This window comes from Myzus persicae, unplaced genomic scaffold (genome assembly GCF_001856785.1).
Source record: "Myzus persicae strain clone G006 unplaced genomic scaffold, MPER_G0061.0, whole genome shotgun sequence".
NCBI lineage: Eukaryota > Metazoa > Arthropoda > Insecta > Hemiptera > Aphididae > Myzus > Myzus persicae.
This window is the reverse complement of record NW_019103904.1, coordinates 147,649-165,866: the sequence shown is the minus strand read 5'-3', so window position 1 is coordinate 165,866 and position 18,218 is coordinate 147,649. Positions and strand designations below refer to the sequence as shown.

The 18,218-nt window shown below is 27.0% G+C and overlaps 1 protein-coding gene across 1 annotated transcript; it reads right to left on the bottom strand.

Annotated features, from left to right (window-relative positions):
* Positions 1 to 7,434: 7,434 nt before the first annotated feature.
* LOC111036137 (protein wntless) lies at positions 7,435 to 15,851 on the bottom strand. The gene is made up of 12 exons (XM_022318044.1): positions 15,540 to 15,851; positions 15,274 to 15,446; positions 15,084 to 15,189; positions 13,135 to 13,259; positions 12,916 to 13,071; positions 11,667 to 11,844; positions 10,808 to 10,935; positions 10,676 to 10,681; positions 10,325 to 10,483; positions 10,011 to 10,238; positions 9,800 to 9,950; positions 7,435 to 7,758 (listed from the first exon to the last, which is right to left on the bottom strand). The coding sequence occupies exons 1-12, from the start codon at positions 15,646 to 15,648 to the stop codon at positions 7,652 to 7,654; spliced, it is 1,626 nt and encodes a 541-aa protein (XP_022173736.1). The 5' UTR covers positions 15,649 to 15,851; the 3' UTR covers positions 7,435 to 7,651.
* Between the last annotated feature and the right edge of the window lie 2,367 nt (positions 15,852 to 18,218).

The window sequence follows — 18,218 nt, the reverse complement described above, 5'->3', positions numbered from 1 at the left end:
TTAGTGGCAGTTAGTGCACATTTCACAGTTAACTCAATAGAAAAATTGAAGACCAATTATACAGTGAGCTTTTTACAAGTGTTTTTTCATTACGGTTACTTTAAAGCAATTACTCTTAATATTTTAAGGAGTTTTGGTAAGTTTTGGTGAAATATTTTTGTTTTACAAATTGCCAGCAATTAGACGTATGTAAAAACTTAATTTGCAATGCTACAAGTCAAAGATATACAAGAGCAAGTCAAACTGACAATCAACGCGAAACGTGGAATCGAAATTGACAAGAAAGAAATATTGCATTTAATCAATATCGAGCTGCATTCAATTAAGGAAATGAATTACAGTTCACAGCAAATCATTGCTATTTTACCAATAAATGTAGTGAGTTAATATTGCAAGACATTTAAGTTTAAAAATGAGCACTTGGGTTGTGTTGCGTGAGCGATCAAGTCAAACTAACGAAATTGGTACCGCCAACAGATCCGTAGATAGTAGATTCATTGTTTTCAGGAAATGGGCCTAAACTGGACTTGCAAATACTTGAGAATTATAAGCTTTTGTATGATACCTATTTAGTATTTCTGAGAAAACTTGAATGGGTCAACTCCAAAACTTTAAAAGCTCGTATCTAAGCTTTGGATGGCTCTCAAATCCCGGGACCACCCAAATTCACAAATTCTAGCAAATTAAAATAAAGCTTTTGGGAAAAATTGGGAAAAAGGAGTGAGCCAACTTCAGAACTTTGAAAGTTCGTATTTCAGCTTTGGATGTCTTGCAAATTAAAATACTAACTGATATCCTTATCACACGCCGAGGAGACCGGTCGTCCGAATTACCACCATTCCATGAATCGCGTGACTTTAAATAAAAATACTAAATTGGTGGTGCGGTAGGAGGTTTAAAAACATTTAACGATTTATTCTCATAACTACCAAATACACAACAAAAGTATCATTAAAATCGGTTGAGTCGTTTCGGAGGTGTACGACCTCAAACACCGTAACACGAGATTTTTATATACCAGTCGATATTATGTATTCATTGTATCTTATATAATGATGGTCCGATATTAAAATATAATCATTAGAACTTTGTAAAATTACTTAAGAAATATCGAAAAGCTTTCGAAATATCCGAGCTATACAGTATACTATTTTAAATTTGTTTTGTATTTAGGATAAGCTAAACTGACTGCCATTGATGTCTATAATTCATCGGGATACACCCCTCAATGTAAATGCAATTAATAATAATATGGCTCTAAGTCCTAGGCAATTAGATATTGATCTCTAATCTCACAATACACAGTGAACAGTCTTTAGTTCTCATGGGTTTTTTATAACACTTAAATATAAATTTTAAATTGTTGTAATCATGAACTAACTATGTACCTACCTATGTCAGCAATTTATTAGTTTACTAGCGAACTACTTACATAATTAGTCAGTTAATCATGGTTTTATTATTAGTACAAAGTTTATGATACAAATATATATATTATATAATAAAAAACTCAAAAATAGCGTATAGACTTTTAAATTGAATATGCTATATTTATTAAATAAAAATAAATTTAAAGTTGTGGGAGGCAAGGCCCCCCCCCCCACGGATCTTTGTTCTAAAAGTTATCTGGACCCAATAATATAGGTAATTTTTTTTAAAAGATTTTTTCTAAACCTATACTAGTTAATGCAGGTTGCATTAACCATACCTGTCAGTTTTGTGACATGCGATCAATGTTTTTCTTCTACGAGGAGATTGAAAAATTAGCTGTGGAGCAGCATGTTACAGTAACGCTTTACTAATATAGGTATTATAAATACTGAGAGGGACCTTAGTAAAATGTATTTTCAATTAATGGTTTAATTGTGAACAATAGTATAATCTAAATAGTGATAATATGTGATGTTTTGATGAGAGGGGGGTGGAGACCCCCACCACTTGCTGAGCGATTCTTATGGTAGCACCCTCAAGATTTGAAACCTTGCTGCACCACGGCAACTTTACAATGAAATGTACAACAGCAGCGCGTTACCTATCTACTTGTCCGCTTTTTAATATTATAGTGATTTGACCATCAAACTTTCAATGATAATTTTAAAAACATTTTAAATGGATGTAGCCTCTGAAAAAACCTGTTTAAGATAGAATGTCTAATTTTGTACTTAATGGGTTATTGTTCAATATCAATGATAAAATAAAGATGCTTATTTATGTTAAATAATAAATAGCTTATGAATTTTTGATTAGTTTTGTTATACTATTATTTAGTATATTTTATAGTTTTTACTAAACATACAATTTATTTTTGTATTACGATTCTAGGGTTTGAGGGTTGGAAAACCACTTACGTTCTGTCGTGTTAAACTAAGACACAAAGTAACAAGAATTTACAGTCGAACATACAAGTACAATTTTGTATTATATACTGTAATAAAAATAGCAGTGGCATACCGATAGGGTAGCACGACGGGCAAGTGCCATGGGCACAAATGGAGGGAGGGTCCTTCAAAAAATGTGGCGAATCAAAATAACAGATCACCATTATTATATAATTTTAGTTTTTGATACAACTAAGTTCGAATAAAATTAAATCACCTTAAAATAAAATAAATTAAAAATATTGTAAGACCAAGGACCCCCTGGATTATTTTGCCCCGGACAATCGAAGTTACGCCACTGAATCACTTATATTATATTAAATTAAATTGTAGTTTTAGTATTACAATAAATAATAGGTCTCTTGTTCTCTTTTTTTGGTGGTGGGGGGGAGTCAGTCGCCTCAGTGAAATTCGAATGAATAATATTATATAGGTAGTGGTTTTTCATAACATCTGTATAGTTATTACTCATTATACAGACTTCATAATAATTTATACAAATTAGTACATACAATATAAGAGTTTTGCCGGGACTTTCAACCTTAGGTCATTAAACCCAATATGTCACTACAACCGGTGTCTTTATAAACTGTTTCTATTATATTCATATAGGTTTATGACACATTCAATATGATGTACAACATTTATTTTTGAAGAAATGTGGGTAGGCCTGGGCTCACTGGCTACGTGAGAAAAACGGAGACAACATAAGTAGGTGAGACGTCCTTGTTGCCTCTCATGTGCTTGTGTTGTCTCGGTGACCAGTGTTACTAACATTAATTAATCAAGGACAATATGCATTCAACAAAATCCTTTGTTGTTGTTAGATTTAATATTAGAGATTTACTTATCGGCAAACTTAAAGGTAAGAATATTGTACAGATATATCTATCAATACATTTATGATGTAAAATATTACAACTTAAAAATGTTCATGTAAACAGTCACAGGCAAGTAGCTAAGGGGGGACAGGGTGTGCCTGGCCCACCCTAATATGTGTCCGGCCGGCCCACCTAAGGTATTCAGAGGGGCCCATTATTATACGGTGGCTTTTAATTTTAATCAAATTTTTAATATTTTCTAAATACTACACAAATAAAACCAAATGAAATGTATCGGGTTTTAATTAGAATCTAATATAAGTTACGTAACTAAATTCAATCCATGTCCATTTCTAGAATAAAATATGTATTTTGCATTACATTTAAATTCCATTGCTACCAAGAATCGTTGATAATTTTTTTTTTAGAAGTAATAATATCGTCAACGATTGATTAGGAAATAATTGCTATTAAAGCCTAATACTGGTATACTAGCATGTCATGTTATTCTTATCTTATCTAGACAGTGACTGTTGTATAATACTTTTATGTCTATTTTTTATATTTTATTTGATAAACGATAAACAGCGTCGAGCGAGTATTGCGAAGCAGTTCCCGCTGTGTCGTCCGTCAAAACAGAAAAAAAGGTACTACATAAATTATAATAATTGTTTCGACTTACTATACTCCGGCCCACGAGAGATCAGTACCGCTATTCGACCAAAACGTGTCCGCTTTCACGCATCTCCCACGTAGCACTCGACGATTGCGGCACATAGTGGGGGAAATCGGGTTCCGCGCCGTCGCTGCTGGTCATTCTGCATGCGCGTGACGGTACTGATCTCTCGTGGGCCGGAGTATAGAAATAGTATATTTTTCAAGCTATCTATACATTGCACACGCAAATTCTTACAAAAATATTCTTACAATTTTTGCATCGTATTATTCTGAGACTAGAGAATTAAGTTTATTTCATTTCAATTAACAGTAGGTATCCTTTTGACACAACATATAGCCGTGAAATGAACATGTTTTATATTAAAGCTTGAAAATGCTTCAATAAAATATATTATAGAGTATTTTAAAATATTATAATAATATTATATAGATAAATATAGCCTAAAGGGTACAACACTACATTAGTGTATGAAATTACCATTTAAGGAGCAAAAATTGCTTTATCCATCAACTTTCAAAACTTCATATTGTATTACACATAATAATATTTTATTAAATATGGCATTAAACTATAGTTTTATCATCCTTTGAAATTTAATAAATCTATTATGTTTTACAAACATTTATAATAACGTTACAGTTTATACTCAACTGTTTTAAACAATAATTGTTTTAATAATATTTAATGATTTCTTCGAAGTTAAAAATATGTATTATCTACACTAAATTTAAATTTGGCATTATGAGTATTTATTAATAGTAATTTCAATATTAAGCAATGTTTACCGGCGGATGAACAGCCGGTCTAATCAGAGAGATCAAAAAGCGCTAGATTGGATACAGAATATTACCATTCACGTATACCGCCTAACTCTTATGATTGTTTTAATATTATTGTAGTTTATTGATTTATTTGTATTAATTCATTTGTGATGTATTACTACTATTATTGTTGTTATTTTTAATTTTTTAATTTCTCTGTTTACTTTAATACCATGCCATATGCAATAAAAACAAAATATTAAACTAACATTAAAATATTTTCTATTATTTAAAAAAATATATTAAACTTAAATTCTTTAAATATAATATAAGTTATTATATTATTTGAACAGAATTTATTATCAATTATTGGTGAAGTATACTAAAAATTTAAACAATTTATGATTGTTCCAAACCTACAGTTTGTGCAAGGAATCAAATTAAATTTTAATATACATAAATTAAGTGTTTGAACTAGTTAATAAGTTAAGAATTCCATTCTTGGTCCTATTGTTAAATATTGATAGAATAATTAAATCATCTCTGTCATTTGATGTTAAAATCTAATTAAAAAAGTGATACTTAAAGTTATAAATGTTGTTACAGATTTTGTATTTCTAATATAAAATACCGTAAAATATGATATTAGTATGTTATATTATATTATAATAAATACATATTAAATTACAACATAATAATTACATACAGTGGCGTAAACGGGGTGTTGCTCACAATTGCACCCCCTCAAAATATAGAATGGAAAATATCTTGGCGACTCCAAAATATCATGTTTAGTTTTCAAAAATGTTTAATTAATTTAAAAGAAAAATTGAAAAAAATATTTCAATAACAACTGCAATATTAGTATCTAAAATTATTTTTTGGAGAACAAATGTTTAAATTTGTTTTAAAGCATTTAATGAATTGGCATTGATATTTTATAGTATTTTTTTGTAGCTATTTACAATTATTACATCAATATGTATTTATTGTGATTGGCCAAGTTTTGATAACGGGAGGCAGCTGATCTTGGAATCATATTTCATCATATTTTCATTTTGTATAGATTTATATTTATGTATCTTATTTTGATTACTATTATAAAGTACAGAAATAAGGCAAAACACTTGAATAGTACAATTGAGTAGGTGTCTATTTAGAATACAAATAACATAATAATTTATAAATAATAACAATTAAGAGAATGTTAGTGTAATATTAGTTTTCTCCCTCAAAATCATGTGCAACATAGTTAAAATGCATTCACATAAAACCATAAAATCACGTACACATTCCATTCACATATCTTGTTTGAGTAAAACCACATATTACTAAAATTAAGAAGGATAATATTTTTGAGGGTTTGACATATCGGTTTCATATTTTAATGTTATTTGATTTTATAAAAGGCATAAAAAATAAAACAAAATTGGTAATTTTTAATGGATATTAAACTGTTGTGAGACAATATTTAGGTAAATGGATTAGTCATACCCACAAAAACATTATTTTCTGTCATAATTATAAAAAAATTATTTTTGAGTGTTGGCCAGAGTAAAAAACTAACGGTGCACTGACATCCTCTTAATATTTCTAATTTGTAATTTTTTTTTTTGTTACAAAACAAAACATATAAAAGTATAAAGTTGTATACACGAAAAAATTTAACTTAACACGGCAGTACAATTAAACAACTCTTAAGTTACTAAGAATATGGGAAAAAATAACTTTAAAGTTATCAAGGGAATAAAATAACATGTTAAATTATTATTATTCTTACATAATTTCATTTTTAACACATAAATGGCAACCTTGATTATAGTATGAAATTTAGAATATAATAAAACTGTATTTAGGAGGTATGGACTATGATGGGCCTCCCACCAAGTCTGTTTGCCCTACACATTTTTTGCAACCTTAACAATTTACGCCACTGATTACATAGGTGTATTATGATTCCTGTATATATTGATTAATATAACAGTTTAATATAATTTAATACATTACAACTTCTAACTATGTGTTCAGTTAGGAATTTATTATGAAATTAATAATCATAAGGATATTGTAAAACAACATATTATATAAATATATAATATATATATATATATACATTTTATGTTTTTTATTATATAGAATAAACTACTCAAACTGCAACGGGTTCATATAAACTTAAATACCATAGCTTATGTTATGAGTAATACGTTATAATAATAATAATAATAATAATAATAATAAGTCATACACTTTGATTATCATATTTTACTAAAATTGCAATGATTATTTATTTTAACTTAAGTGAAGTTACTCCATTTAAAAATTTTTGTATTGAGATGCAACAGTGTACTTAATACTATCATTAATATATACAGTAAGTATTTTCATTGTATAGAGTAGATTGGTGTGTTTTAAATCTTAATTCTTAATAAATAATAATTGATATGTTGGTAATTTATAAAAAAATGTATAAATTAAAATGGTCAAGTGAACAAAGTGGCAATGTTAGAGTACAATCACCAGTCAAAAAAATTTACAACTGTCAGATATATAGTATATAGACACCTTATTATTTTCCAGATTAAAAAATAAAAAATAAAAAATGTATATTTCTTATACATTTACGGTTTAGATTTACCAATACATCAATGTCCTTAAAAAAGTATATAAATTAAAATTAGTATAAATCTAAGCAGGAAATTTAAACATACATAATACAATAATAATCTCTACTCAATTTTTTAAATATTGTAACTTATAAATATGCAGAACTAAATTTAAAAAAAAAGTTGTAAAAAGGGCATTATCTTACTAAAAAAAAAAAATACTGTAAAAAGTACTAAAAAAAAAAATACAAAATAATACTGTTGTAAATAAGATCTTAAGTTTAAATTAACAGTAATTGTACTGTGTTTGTCTATCACACGCTTAAAAATAATAAATGAGGAAAAAAGTAAAAAATGTCATGATCCACTTAAAATTAGGATATAGGAAGATGTCATGGCATTTAGATGTTCAGTCAAAAGCAGATTTCCTAGAGAATGAAGCCAGAGATGACATTTCTGTTGGTTCAGTAGGAAGACGGCTAAATTCAATTGTGTCACTCGAACTGTTGTTCACATCTAAAATACAGAACAAACATTTTTAAAAATAATCACCATTTAAACTGATTTGTTGTTATTTATAATTGATTTAGTATTGAGTATATATAGTTGAATTTAAACTCTATTGCATATATTAGGATTTATGGTCAACCTATTGTATACATGTACTATATAGATGTGTTTTTTAATTACATTTATTTAACACACACAACTTTGATATTATAAATTGTACTGTGTATTTGATTTTATGGAATTTGAATTAAATTAAATTAAATATTTTTGCATTCCAATTTGTATTGGTTTTAATAAATTTGTTGTACTATTTTAGTATGCAGAATTAGGCTATATATTTTCATATCTGTTGGGGATCATAATGTTTTTGTGTGCGGCAATGGAAAGTGACGATATATGCATTTAAATAATACTAAATACAAAAATAAAATATTATTATAATTGCAACCATACTATTTTTCATAATTTGTTAATAGTTTGCTTTATTTGATAACTTACAACCAAAAGAATATACTAATTAAAATGTCAACATTTTATTTCAATTTAACAAAAACAAGTAGTATAGTCTATTTTATTACACTACAAAAATTAAGAAATAAAAAGTTAAAAGTTAAATAAAAAGTAAAAAAAGTAATAAAAGTAATAAAAGTAATAAAAGTTCAGAATTTTGATATTTGTTAGGTTTCTGATATATGCATTATAACTAAAATATCCAGTATAAATAATAGAATCCCAAAAAATAAATTATTAATACTATTGTATCTTGATAATTGATAATGATTATAAAGAAATCATTGCATTTATAAAACAATTTTTGATTTGTTGCATTGTTTAATTAGTGAATTAATTTTTTTTTTCGAAATGCACTTTTACTGCAATGTTAAAAAACAATGAATTTCCTACAAAGAACAGAAAACAAGCAAGTAACTTGAAATATTTTTCAAAATCAAAACAGAATTTCCGGTATATTTTTTTCCTTGCGTTTATTGGTCTAAATGCACAAAAAAAAACTACTTTTAACAGCCTTAGTAGTTGGTTAGGTATTATCATTGATAAGTTGTCACACAGAAAATAAAGTATAGCTACCATTGGGTTATAAACTGGGTAATTTTTTAAATATGCTCACCCCTATTTCTCCATTTAATAGTCCATTCATTCAAATTCTGATTTTTGTAATTTTTAAATTAACTTCAAGACAGTTTTTCGAAACATTGAAATTTTCTGTACCACTTTAAGATGATCCTATGACAGTACAAACTTCAATTCTTCAAAGAGAAACCTCGCTCTGTCATTTTTATTATTAAGCAGATATTTTTTTTGAGAATTTTGATAATATCCAAATCAAAATTGTAATGAGTAGTTTCTGAGTTATATTTATGCTAAGGATAATAATCCTTGAAAATGGTTTTATAAGGATAAAAACTATATGTGATGTGAGATGAAGTATTTAGTATACTTGGATCATTTTTACAAATTATTTATATTGGTAAATCAATAGTAATTGCTAACTTTTTCAAATTGTCAAGGCCTTCTATCTACTTAACCCATTACTATGAACACATGATCCTAAAAACATAGTTACATAACTCTAAGACTACTAGCTTAAATTTTGATTTAGATACATCAAGATTTAAAAAAAAATATACACTTAGTTAATAATCAAAAATGGAAAAGGGAGGTTACTATTGGAAAAACTGAAGTGTGTATATTCCCAGTATCATCTTTAAGTGATAAAAAAAATTTTAAAAATTCTAAAAATATCTCCAAAAATCTGAATTTGAATATTGCATATTTTAAACATTAAAATAAGACGAGCATGCTTAAAAAATCACTATAAACAAATTGAAAAATCAGAATACTATATTAAAAATGTTTAGTTAAATTCAGCCCACTTTCCATTCAACAAAATACGATCCATTTCACATAATATTAATCATATACCACAAAATAAATATAGCATATAATACATAATTTTTTTTTGTAATGTACACCTTTATAGCTATACAATTGAATTAACTCAGTTATTACATAATTATAAATAACTTACCAATTTCTGATGGCCAGTGCTTATGAGAAGGAGAGTAAAGAACAATGAGTGCAAATATATAAATATTCCACATTCCGTAGACTCCGACCAAAAATGCTGATGCATAGTTTAGATTATTAGTTTCATTCCATTTCCAATGTCCTTCTGAAGCCTACAAGTACATGCAAAATATAAGCTATTAACATTCAAAAATAAATAATGGTTATTTTACCTGTCCCAATATGAATCCAATTACAGTTAAAGCAGCACATAATAGTGTAGCTATCATCAAAAATTTAAATCTATAAATACTGCCTTCATAATGTAACCTCCGAGCATTTGACATAGATGGCAATGCTGATCTTCGAGCACTTATATTACAGAAAACTTTCCATATCATGTATGATAAGAATAAAAAGTACATTCCACCTGATATTGCTGCTAATATTATAAAAGTTAACTGTATTGGTCTAGGTCAAAGAAAATTATCTTATGAGAGCAAATTAAAATTAACAAATATAAACAGTATGTTTATAAAAAGGATACGGCTAAATTTGTGCCAGTATTGGTTGCCCATATGGAGTAAAAAGGATTTTTTAACTGAGCTCCTCTTTCACACATGTCAAATACAAACAGTGAAATACAACCAACAGCAACTGCACTCAAATGTTTCCAATATGTTTGCAGATTTTTTTGTTGAGAATCCTATGAATTTCAAAAATATAAAGAAGTTCAACTAATTTTCAATGGCTAATAATCTAAAAATATTAATTACACAAGAATATTTATTTCACTTGAAAGTTGAAATAAAGGTTATCAGATAATTGTGAATGAAAATGGTTACAAATAAGTGTCATAAATATATTAGTATTTAAATAATTAATTAATTCAATTTACCTGGATCTATATAAGCATCACCAAAATGAAAAAGTATGGAGAACATAAAAAAAGAAAAAAGTTTTGATTACATTATTATTATAATATGAAAATAGTAATTAATTGATTATTCACCACAATTAAGTCACTTACCATGAGATGTTCACCGGCAAAAATCAACCAAAATGAAAGTAATGCAGCATAAAATATACCTTGTCTTATATCTTGCAAAAGCAACATAAATGGCATATCATAACTTAATGTCAAAAATTCAACAGGAACTAGAAAAAAATTAACATTAATAATATGACGTTCTCTCCTTAGATCATATACTATGGATGGAACCATAGCCTATATCGCCTATGTAAGAAATTTGACCCACATATTATCATTAAGATGTGCTATCATCGCATGCGAAAGTTTATTTAGTTTAAGATATTTATCACTCATAAATTTCTAGAGAGAATGCAGTTATTAGCATAAATATGCAACAAGTATACACACACTTGTGCATATACCACATGTCAACGAGTGACTTGTTGCTTATATCTAAGAGGTACTTACTAACAAATAACATAACAAATTTAAGGTTCAGAAGAATCCATTGTTTTTGATTTACTATCAAATTTAAATTTAAGAATATTATCCAGTGCCTCATATATCCTTTTTTAAATTTTAATTTTGAAGCAAGTCATGACCATTTTAAGGTTAAATTCAGGTATTTTAAATTTTACTTTACATTTTAAAATGCACATACCTAGTTTCTAAATTACAATATCAAAAAAAGTTGGGCACTGGGTATTATTACTATTAAACTAAATTATATTAACAATATATTTATTTTAAATTCATGATTAAATTAAAACTAAATAATCAAATTAGGACTAAAATAAAAAAAAATGATTTTTAGCCATTTTAAATTATATCTATTATCATTAATTACAATAAACTCATACATGAGTGAGGATTCTTAAAATGTATGATACTATCAAGTATAAAGGTTATTGCTCACGATTTAAAAGAGTTAGTGCAAAACCAATAGTCATCAACATGCGTTCAAGCAAAACTGGTTTGCGGGCCAACATATGAACTCTGTTCCAAAACCATATCATTATTGCAACAATAAACGGAAAAAATATTGTCTTCATGTAAAGCCATACACTGGTAAAACCACCATTTTGATTAATAACCTGTGAACAAAACAATATTAAATAGTTGTAGAATAAGTTAATATGCAAGTTAAACAGATTCTAACAAGAAAAATTAAGATTCTAAAATCAAGTTTAACATCAACAATATCAACAATACTGAAGACATCATTTCATTATTAAAGAAGTAATAAAAATAATTTTTTTTTTTAATCCGATATTAAATAAAATTTAAACAAATAAAAAACGAAGAGTAAATCTAACTTTATTTTAAAAAAATTACAAGTCCTACAAAATTGCCTGATGTATAATTATTTCTTAAAAGGAGTACACAAATCAAAAAATATGTTTTTTAATTTGAAAGAATGTCCAATAATAAGATTAATGGTGCAGGTTTATTGTTTTTACTCACTTTATTTAATGAGTTATGAGGAATTGAAAAAAGAAGCATAACATCATTGGGCCAAGCTCACGGTAATATTGCTTATTTTATACCTGATAATGTTACTCTAATCACATAACAATTTGCCTACCATTAAAATATAATTTTTAATTTTTGTTGTACATATTTGTTGTGTTAATGTACTGGAAACGTTAGTGAAACCAGAATTTTTCTTAAATGTTTAGTTTTTTTTTAAATGATTAAAATGTGTGTTAAAATAAATTGGTATGCTGATTGTAACTACAATATGCATGAAACAAAAATATCTTATTTAGTTTTTTAATATAAAAATAAACCAAACGTTTTATTTATTGAAATTCCGATATTTCTATTTTCTTTAGCACAACAAATCACATATTTCATCAAATATCAAAGATAAAATGTTTAGGTTGGTAAATCGTTGTGTAAAACGAGTAATTTTTACATGTGCGAGATAGGCGACTTTACCAAGCAAGGTCCAGAAGTTATTCAAGATATCTCAATAATTCTTTGAATAATGTTTTTTTTTAGATGCACAAAATAGTTTTTAGTAGTTTTGACTACAGTATATAATAATTAATGATATAATAATATAATAATTTGAAGAAAATATTTTTATGTTATGTGTTCCTTTAAAAAACATTATATTTAAATTATTAAATTTATATTTAAAGAAAATGTTTTCTTCTTACCACAAGCCAAACATCTTTTAGATGCCCTAAACCAATGTTTATTCCATTTCTTTCGTCCACGGGTATTTTTATATTGATTAAATAATAATCATGATGTAATGATCCAAGTTCAAAAAGCGGTACAAGTCCACATTGATAATTATGACCATCTATTTTCTAAAACAAAATAAAATATTTGAGCATAACTTAAAAAGAAATATACAAGCAAGAGTTATTTACCTCTTCCGATACACAATCAAGATTACGCTTCTCGACAGAAGAAGCAAATAATTTCCAATCGTCATCATTGTCTCCCGAATTACGATAGCCAAGTTTGGTATCTAAAGTTAACTCAAGATTACGATCTAAAAAAAAAAATAAACACTCAATAGTTGTACATAATAATTTTTTCTTAAAAGAAACAATTTGGTTTTTTAATTTATAGATAAGAAATTTAAGTACCACTTTTCGTTTTTATAAATAGTTAAACTAACAAATTATTAGTAAATGTTTATGTAAGTACTTAATTACTATTAAATATCTAATAAACAGCATATCATTATATTTAACTAACTCCATTTTAAAAATTACAGAATAATATTTAATTTTGGAAAAATGTCAATAAATGAGTATTTAATTATACTACTTTTTTGATTAAAAATGTATTAGTTGTATACAAAGTGTAGATAGGATTCATAGATTATGTATTGGGAAAACCAAACTTTGCTTTCCTCAATGTATGGAAACAAATCACTACACTAAAAAATGATCTTTGGAGACTTGTGAAGTCAATTTATTAAATTATAGTTTGTAATCTTTACATCCTAAATAGAATAGGTTTGTTTCCCAAATGTACATAAAAAATGTAGGCCAAATAATTTCAGTAACAGTGAACATTATATTTGATAATTATTATATTTCAAATCACATTGATTTTTAACAGTAATTTAAACCTAAAACTTAATTATTCAAGAAAAAAAATAATGCAATATGCCAGATAAAAAATGGCAATAGCACACATTTATTTTACCTATACATACCAATTAATATTTAAAGAAAATAATTGTAGTCTATTATTACAGATATAATGTCCACCTTTAATTTTATAATATTATACTTGTAATTTATGAATAATATGAAAAATATAAGATTAAATTTATTAAAAATACCAATTTGACAATAATAATTGCCATGATATATGTTATGGGCAAAATCAGAATTTTGGACTAGGGACAGGTAATAATTTGAAAACTCCAATATTTTCTACAATGCCCAAGCAATGAATACTCATCCAATTAAAATTTGAAAATTAAATGTAAATTAAATTATAATAATTATTTAAAAATAAATAAAGGCTATATTTTGCACTTTTGGCAGTATTATATTATTTAAATGACACTGTAGAAATTATCCATTTTGGGTGGAAATGGATACTTCTATATGTGACACTTTGTGTAAGTGTAAGACACTTAAATGTAGTAACAAAAGTTATGGGCAGCTTTGTTACTCTAATAGGTACCATAAAAGTGGTTTGTGTAAAAGCAAATAAACATACAATAATTAGTTATTTTGTGTAATATTATTACTAATACGTTTAATCAAATTTAGTATTTTAAGTTCATTGCCTATTTTAATAGTCACAATAGTGCTTCACATAAAAATAATATGAAGTAAGTTTATTCATATAATAATATTTTAAATTGTTCTTGTTCATTGAAATTCAATACTACTCTTTTTAATCAAAAATGTTTTATTTTAATATTTTATCTTCTTTTCTCCAACTACATTTGGTCATAGTACCCTATGTAGACATTTTCCTACATCGACCACTAAAATCAGACATTGTTTACAGTGTCAGATTTCCTACTTTGCCCGTAACATTTTTTAATAAATTGCTCAATTAAATTCATTAATTTTAATTTATAATAGGGTATTTAAACCTCATAGAACTCATATTATATTCAATAATTGCAATTATTTAGGACAGTATTTGTTTTGATCTTAATGACTGCTCACTAGTTTACTATAATTACTGTTATTAAAACATCCGAATAGTAGGTACATGTGTACATTGTACAATTTTGTATAGTAACCTCGTGACTACAATTACGATCACTTCATAGTTCATATCAATAAATTACTAGTTTACTACGGTAAAATTTATAAGTCATAATTTATTGTATTCATACCCATTTTAGTGTCAATATGATACTCGATGTCAAAGTTGAGGACTCCTATGAGATTCTGTTGCCATCTAGAATAATCCAATGTCTGACCATCACGTGGAGTAGGTATCTAGAAATGAGTAAAACAATTATTAATGGATAAGGATCAAAACAACATATACCCACACCACTTTCTAGGCTTGTAATGGATTACCTGAAAAGTGAATACAATGTCATTAGCCATCGTATTGGCGACAGGGCTATCTTTGTAGATGTCTGAGTGGTATGAGAAGCATTTTCCTTCGCCCCTGATGTACGACCAAGGATTGCTGTCGTTGTACAAACACTTAGAGGCTAACACCATGTCGGTGGCGGACGGTGTTGGAGCTGCGAACAAAAGAAAATTATAAACGTTAAGTAAGGACAAAGGAACGTCGTAAAATCGCGATTTCAGGCTCGGTCGCATGAATATTGACTAACCTACGAGTCCACCGATCAGGAAACACGCGAGCTGGCAAAAGAGCAACGACGATACGAGCACGAACAGTTTCTTTCCACTCAAGTTCTCGAGTATGACGCCGCCTGCCATTTTGTCGTTGTAGTTGTCGTTTTTCGATACAAATAACAATACTCTCACGTTCGGATCGGTCACACTTTTTCGGCCGTTTACCCGGCGAGCGGTTCCGTTCTCTGTCTGATCTGTTTGTACAGCGGCTAATGGCGATTATTGCGGCGGTGCTTCCAAATGCTCGGTAGTGATAACAACGTTTTTTTGTACCAAACAAACGCGAGCTGATGATAAGACGACAATGAACCGACTACAACAGACGCGACGCTAACGCGGCGAACGTTATCTAAACCGGCAAACATACACTCCTACTCACCGCCTACCAAGTACTAACATTCTCATTCCACTTGAGAATTGCTTTTACAAGTACCTACTATAAATTATAATAAGATTAAAAATATAGTGCATTGTATCGCCACTAAATCCGTCGTATAATGTTTAAAAAAATAACATAATTTAATAATTTATATGATAATATAATATAGGACATAGGTACTTACATACCGGGCCGTGTCCATGTTTTGTATACTTATATTTATATACACAAGAATCATTGATTATATAATAATATTATATACACCGACACACAGTATATAATATAATCAATGCACGAAGATCGAGAAAACGTATACCTATAATATTATCTTAAATCATCATGTATGTAGGTACCTACAACATATATAAGTGCCCTAAGCAATCTTGAATTTATTATTATAATTTATAACCAATGCTACGGACTGTATTTCTCTTTGTATAAAATATATTAAAGTAGGTATATATAGTATTTCGTATGATGTAACACATATAATCACATAATAAAATCCCTGATAAGTAAATATACCCACAGAATACTTTGCAATACTAGTGTGCAAATACTAATAATATTAATAATTATTATAATAGTTATATTATAGGTTACAACAGAGAGACCTGACAAATAAAAAAAAAAAACTTGATAGGTATAAGTTAAAAGTGTGACGAAAATAATTATCATGAAAATGATATTTGTGGATAATAAATAATTTACGAAATATACATATGCCAGTGGCAATACCACTGGCCTGACCTTTGACATAATAATTAAATAATATAGTCATTATTCATATTATAAAGAAAATAATTGTATTTAAATTCTGTATTTTTGTTCACTGTAAGTATGTAATTTACATTGACATAAAAATACTATATAATATTAATTATTATATGACAATTATTTATAAAACTCCTATTTATATTTTCAATTTATTGGTATTATAAGCACTTATTAAGATGGTATCTTAATATTCGTAATTAGGTAACCTACCTATAAAAAAAAACACCAAAAAGGTAAGAAAAATGTGTATATGAAAATATAATATATAATACATACATTTATAAATGTCAATAACATTTTTTATTTGCAGTGTTAAAAAGCGTGAAAAATTAACCCAAGGCTCCTGATATATTGTTACAGTATAAGTTTAAAAATATTAAAAATACATAGGTACGATTTTGTTTTATAAGTATTTAAAGTTCAAATGTTGACAACAAGTATGAAACTGAAAATGTACAAATTATTTTGTAGCTAAATATTTATAAAATGTTCAACTTTTATAAGTCAGAATCAAAAATTTAAAACAAAACTACACACAACTACACTAGTAGTTCATTCTGTAACCAAAAAATCAAAACAAAATATATTATGATTACAGTTTTTTTTATCGTTATTTTATGTTCAAGTGTGGACGAAATTACATATTATTATTGTTAAATAACCAAGAATAATGATTTAAGTTATTTTGCTGTAATTTAAAAATGTTATTCGTGGGTTACTACTTGAAATTTTTAGAGTATATTATTATATTTTATACACACAATAACTTTTGTACAGTTAAGATTTATCTAAAAATTAGACTTACGAATTGGCAATTTGGAATTTTTCCTAAAAAGAAATGTAATAATATAAAATGAAAAAAAAGGAAATGGAATATTTAAATTTTTGGAAAAACTAAAACCAAAAAAGTAGGTATGTGGATATCGCTCTGCTGTGCATTAGGTGTCATCTAGAAGGTCGCTGTAATGGATGGTATTAAATTTGAATTTAATGATAAAATATCATTCTATACGAAAAACGATTTTGAGCGGAGACGGTATGTCAGTCTAGGATATTTTATACTGCTTAATATGTAATGTTGTCCAAATTTGAACTTAAAATGTTTGTAAAAAATAACTGTGTTTATATATTTTTTGGATTTTTTTAGTTACGGAAAAAACTGCTTAAGTTGAACCTTGTCTTAAATTTTCAATCCTCAACTATAAAAATTGAAAATTTTATACATTTTAAACTACAAGATAATTTTTCAATTGCTATTGTAACAATATATCAAGAGTCTTGTATTCATTTGTTATGCTTTTTGATTCAACCAATACAATTGGTTATTATATATTTATACTGCCATTTATAAAAAAAAAAAAACTAAAAAAATTGAAAATTAAAAATGTCATAAAACAGCTTAAAGTGAGTCGAAATATTTTGAAATTTTTATCAAGTATATGAATTGATGAAATAAACATATGGTGTAAATGTCCAAGTATATATAGTTATTCGTTTT